The 6,000-nt window shown below is 28.3% G+C and overlaps 1 protein-coding gene across 1 annotated transcript; it reads right to left on the bottom strand.

Annotated features, from left to right (window-relative positions):
* Window positions 1-519: 519 nt before the first annotated feature.
* LOC108455753 (heat stress transcription factor C-1) lies at window positions 520-2,094 on the bottom strand. The gene is made up of 2 exons (XM_017754297.2): window positions 1,638-2,094; window positions 520-1,561 (listed from the first exon to the last, which is right to left on the bottom strand). The coding sequence occupies exons 1-2, from the start codon at window positions 1,845-1,847 to the stop codon at window positions 722-724; spliced, it is 1,050 nt and encodes a 349-aa protein (XP_017609786.1). The 5' UTR covers window positions 1,848-2,094; the 3' UTR covers window positions 520-721.
* Between the last annotated feature and the right edge of the window lie 3,906 nt (window positions 2,095-6,000).

The raw sequence follows: 6,000 nt of genomic DNA, 5'->3' as shown, positions 1-6,000 counted from the left end.
CATTATTTAACGATAGTAATAAAATCCGTTAAGCTTAAAACTAAAATAAAGCAATTAAAAGAAAATAGAAAAATAAATTTAATCAAATAAAAAAAAACTAAATCCATATAATTATAATTTATAGAAATTAACCGAAAACAAACAAGCACACACTTACTTGTTGCGTAGTTGAGCAGAAAGATATAACAGTCACATGGTGTTGAAATGGACTGGGTGCATATGTTATTTTGAAAGAAAAGTTGGTGCCAAAAAATTCGGTTGCTAAATTCCAAAGGCATTGCCAAAAAGAGTATGGTAGGTTGGACTATTAGACGAGGTGAGGTGACATGCTGTTTGTTGGGTAGCCCAACATATAAGAACCAGCTGATTGAGGTGAATGAACATTCCTTTATTATTGGAACCCTTTCGATTAGTTTTATATTAGTAAAAGGAATCAACCAATATTAAATTTTTTTAATATTTTGCAAATGTTTTTTTTTAAATCTTAAATAGCAAAATGTCTCATGATAATAACTATAGTTTTTTAATAAAAATTTAAAGTATTTATTAATTTATTGATATATAAAAATACAAAACATTCTTAATAAATATTGAGTATACAAACTTGGAAAATATTAATATTCATAATCTGCAAATACTTTTCATAATGAAGTTAAGTTAAACTTCTAACCATTTAATTACATATACGCTCCTTCATTAACAAATCTAAAAAAAGAAAACCCTAAAAGCCACCCTCTAACAGCGAAAATGGATAAGGCAGTGGTGGACGCGCCTCCATCTCTTCCGCCACTAGTTCTCCAAAATAACCCACTTGTTCATTCCTATCACCATACCCTGCTTTACTACTCGTCACTGACGACGACGACACCGTCAAGCCATTTACAATCACAGACGGAGCCACAATAACCGAAGGTAATTGCCTTGTTACTGTGGCGCAGCCGTAATTCATGAATTGCCCCACAAACTGTTTGTTAATATGCCCCAATAACTCTTTAGAATCCTCAGGCGATGGCGACGATTGATAACTCGAGTAACGAAATCTGTTGTTGCCTATATCGTATCCAGTTTCTAGTGACGAAATTGTTCCTGCATGACATTCGTCTTCCTCTTCAGATTTTACTGAATTACTTGAAACCGCCAGGCTCGAAGAGGATGACTGTGCAGATGATGGCATCACCGTAATCAACCGTCGCTTCTTGTCGGGGTTAAGCTGTCTTTTACGTTCCTTTTCGAGCAGCATACGTGGAAGGAGATCAGGGTCTTCGACGACTTTGTAAAGAAACGCCATCATTTGTTGCGGCCGTCTCTCGGTGGCTTCTAAACGCTTGTTCATGCCTTTTATCTCTTCTTCCAACGACTTTTGTTCCTCTTTTAGCTTCGCTATTTCCATCACTATATCTTCTTCTTCCTCCTCCTCCTCGTTTAAACCCTCAGCTTTCACTTGCCTGTTTAGATTTTTATTATGTTTTCTCCTCACTATGTTCTTCAACAAATGCATTTTCCCTCTGAGAAACCAGTCATTTGCAAACTCCCACTTATCTGGATCCACCTTTTTGAAACCCTAAACAATATACGTATATTAGTATATATATACAGATAAATACAGATATCAGATTCAATTGAAATATACGACTTACATAAGTATTAAGCTGACGAACGAAGCTAGAGAAATTGCTATGCTTGAAGTAAACAGGCAAAATCCTCTGAGTGAAAACTAAATGGTCTATCACTATGAAACTGTTATTAGCTTTACCCCAAGTGATCACAGTGTTAGTCATCGGATCATTCACCATCTGATAAGTTTTCACAACGAAAGGGGCAACAATATTGGTATTGTTACCCTCCATCTTAGCATCAAAGCTTAACCTTTTTGTGCCAATTCCCCTCTAAACTAAAGAAAAAGTTTGGGTTTTTATTTTACTTGAAATGAAGATGTTTGTGGTAGAAATGGAGAAGAAGAACTGTAATATATAAATACAAAAGGCTAAATATAATTGGAGGAAATGTACAGTAAGGAAAAAGGGTGGTGTCGTGGCTAGAATCAAGATGGCTTTGATATTTTCTGGGTCACGGGATAGGCACCCACATGGTTCCGCTTTTATCATCTTTTGGCAACACGTCTTGGTCCCAACGGTGTTTGGTTTTAGATATTTTTACAAGCTTATTTGACTCTTGGAAGTGTGCTTGGCACACGCGCCTGGTACGATGGTTTTTGTGCGTCTCAGCTTTAGAATTAGTGACGTGGTCCCCTCATTGTATAAACAATTGTAGCTGAAGAAGACAAATGACTATAGTTGGGAGTCCACGTGCCTTAATGTCAGATGGATTCCATAACTACAATATAATAAATCCGAGGCGGAGCTGAAAATTTTTTAAGGAATTTAAAATACCAAAATGATTGATTTTATATCATAAAATATGAGATTAAAATATGCCTTAACTACCTCTATTTTCTATGATTAAATTAAAATTTTATTTAAAATAAAATGTAATATTAATATTATTAAATTCAAGTTTATTATAATGTAATTTAAAATTTTAAAATATTTTTTATTTTAAAATTTATATCAATAAATTAAAAACAAATGAGAACATTCATAATAATTATATTTAAAATTTAAAATTTAAAATTTAAAATTTAAAATTTAAAAAGCAGAAGAATTATATTCAATTTAAATTATTATTTCATAAAGGAAGTGTGTTTATTTATAAGATATAAAAATTATTTTGATATTATTCTATATTTTTGGGGAGTAAAATATTTTATTAGTTAAGTATTAAAAGATTATGATGTAATAATTGTTGGACATAAATTTAATATTGGTAAGCATAACAAACAAGAGTCAACATCGTTATGTTATCATGTGATATTTTAATACGTGAGCATTTAATTTAAGATAAGCTTTTATAATGAGTAATTAAATAAATAAATAAATTTGTCCAATAAGAGGAAGGGGTTTATTATTATTATTATTGTTGAATAATAATTAAAATAATAATTTATAGGCTGATTCAGTCATTCCATTTGCTTTCGGCATTTCTTTTTGGCCTCGCGCGTTGTGGCGTAAGGCTTTATGACATGCAGGTGCCGCTTCCCCATTGGTTCATATGCTTATGCCCTAAAAGTTTAAATGCTACTCATTGGTACTAGCTAGGCCCTTGACCTTGGAGGGCATATTATTATTTTTATATACCCCCAAATTTATGCTTGTTGTCTCCATTTTATAAGTTTTTCTTTGTCTTTGTCCGATTATTTATATTAGGAATAAATAATTACGAGATTCTTGCATTATAAAATAAAATTAATTTAGTTCCTTAGAAAAATTAAGACAATTTAATTTTTATATTATTTTAAAGTCAAAAGACAATGATACTATTTGACAATTGATTAATAGTTGACTAAAGTAGTTTTTATTAACGATTCTATTAATTGTTTATTTATTTAGTATTTGATAAAATTTAACTGAAAAATTGATAGGTGTAAAATTTCAAATAAGGATATGTCACATTTTATCATTAAATATTTATTGGTTTATAATACTTTAGTCTTTATTGGGTGAAATTATTGAAATAAAATATTATTATCAAAGAATTAAAACATTCGTCATGGAAATTAATTAGTGAATATTTTTAAAATTTAAATAAACCAATTTCTTAATTTCCTTATTTGCAGATTTATCAAGTTGCATAAGAAATCATTTTACACTAGTAAATTAAAAATAAATCAAGAGTACATAACCTAATTAGTGAATATTTTTAGGATGGAGGTTACTCATATCTTGGTACCCCTATTAAGTTTGAGAGCATGTGATAAAAGAATAATTTTTAGCAAGCATGATCAAACATGTCATTCCACATATCTTATTCCTAATTAGTTATGAAAAAGTTGTTCATCCTTATGTTTTTAATTTGAAAATTTTAATTCAACAAGTTATTGTAAATCTCTATTCACTAAATAATATAATTAGAGGGTTTAACTACCTAATCTTTTATTTGTGCCTAAATCAATTAAAAATGCCCAAAATTTTATTTACCAAACACTCTCAATATAAATTGACTATAATTATTTTTATTAATAAGATAAACAAAATAATTTAGAATAAATGAATTAAGCAAATTGAATAAGTGTCAAAACATTTTGATAGAATAACTCACTCACTTTTTAGACATTCAATATGTTGCTCTCTTTTTATAAACTCGCCAACAGCACCTCTGTATTCTAGATAGAATTGGAAGACAATACCAAAAGTGCTGATCTAACACTTCCACAAACAACATTTAGAAAAACCTGATCATATTTTTAATAAAACATTGAGTTTATCTAGCTCTTTTTTCCTTTTAAAATAAAACCTTAAATCCATCTTATTTTAAGTTTAAAAAGTTCATGATAATTAAGATATGTATTGTTTTTCATTAAATCAGCTATTAGTTGAGGTGATCAAATTTTTTATTATCTTCATATATATATATATATATATATTTAAGAGAAAGAGTCCCACTTTTCATTTCTCACTGATTTTCTCTTTGTTTTCTACTCTTTTTGTTGCTCAATACTGTGATAAGATCAAATATTGTACCAACATGTTTGTATATTCCCCAGAAGATTCGCTCCGACGGAATTTGGATCATGCAGTAACGCAATAAAAGTACAGGTGTTCGGTCGATTTTGATTTTGCTTTTTATTTGTCTCCCGATTATGTAACAATAAACATTCGCACTTATCTTTGGCTTTCCATGGATTTTGGACGTATATCATAAAACAACTAGAATTAGGAGTAATAAAATTCAATTCGATTTAGAAAATAAAATAAAAATTTAAATTTAAATTTTAAATTAATTAAATAAAATTATTTAAATTTTGAGTTCAAGTTGAATTGAATTTTAAAATTTAAATAATAAATTTCATACTTAAATAAGTTAATTAATAATTTAAATTTATTAATTAATAATTAATAAGTTAATTCTGTTTTGAAATTTTTTAAATATATATCATTTCAAATTTATGTGCTCTAACATAAAATTAATTATATTATAACAAAAAATTAATTTGATATTTTTATTTTTAATTTAAATCGAATAACTTTACTCGATTTAGTTCAACTTGATTTTTATTTTACTCAACTCGATTTAAAAAATTTTAAATCAAGTTAAAGTAATAAAATAAGACTTATCAGCTTAAAATAATTTCAAATCAAGTTAAAATAATAAAATGAGAGAAACGAACTTGAAATATTTTCTAGATGGTACTGTACTGCTTTTTTTTATCGTGAAATATTTGTTCTGAAACAGGGGCACCAAAATGAAAACCCAAAAAAAAAGGAGAGAAATGTCAAACTGAATAGTAAGAGGTGATAACTACAACGTGGCAAGGCATATCAAAGAAATACAAGCTAGTGGCAGCCAAATTCAACGATAACGAAATGCCGAAAACAATGTATTCAATGCAGTATTTTAGTTTAATCCCTGTATCTACCTCTTTCCTTTTATTTTGAATCATATCTCGTCACCCACATCACATGGTCAAAATTGCTTTTAGAAGTCAATAAAATCTTGTCCAAGTGAAGATGATAATATAATTGTGGAACCTTAAATGTCATGTACAAAATTGATTACGTCCTATTTGTTCAACTTTCTCATTCAATTTAACTCGTTCAGTGCATTTGTTTTCTTACCTTGAATCTTATGTGTTTAAGTATTAATCATTCATGGCTATCCAATTAAATTAGAATATGCTAAATGTATTTCTACTACATTTTAAATCCAATCCTTCTACACCACATTTTGAATTTTAAAAAAGTAAATTCAATTATGTTTTTCTCAGTTAAATTCATTATGTCAATTTTATTATTATACGATTACAGATTTCTTTTTAAATTTGACCAATGTCATACAAGTAGATTTAATAAAATATTTATAAGGATATTAACAATTAAATATCATTTTTAAATTTGAAATAGTAAAAATCCTAAAGTCTTGACAATAAAAGTGAAGGAATTAAAT

Source organism: Gossypium arboreum, chromosome 5, assembly GCF_025698485.1.
Source record: "Gossypium arboreum isolate Shixiya-1 chromosome 5, ASM2569848v2, whole genome shotgun sequence".
NCBI lineage: Eukaryota > Viridiplantae > Streptophyta > Magnoliopsida > Malvales > Malvaceae > Gossypium > Gossypium arboreum.
Note: the sequence above shows the minus strand (reverse complement) of the source record. Positions and strands in the feature narration are given on the sequence as shown.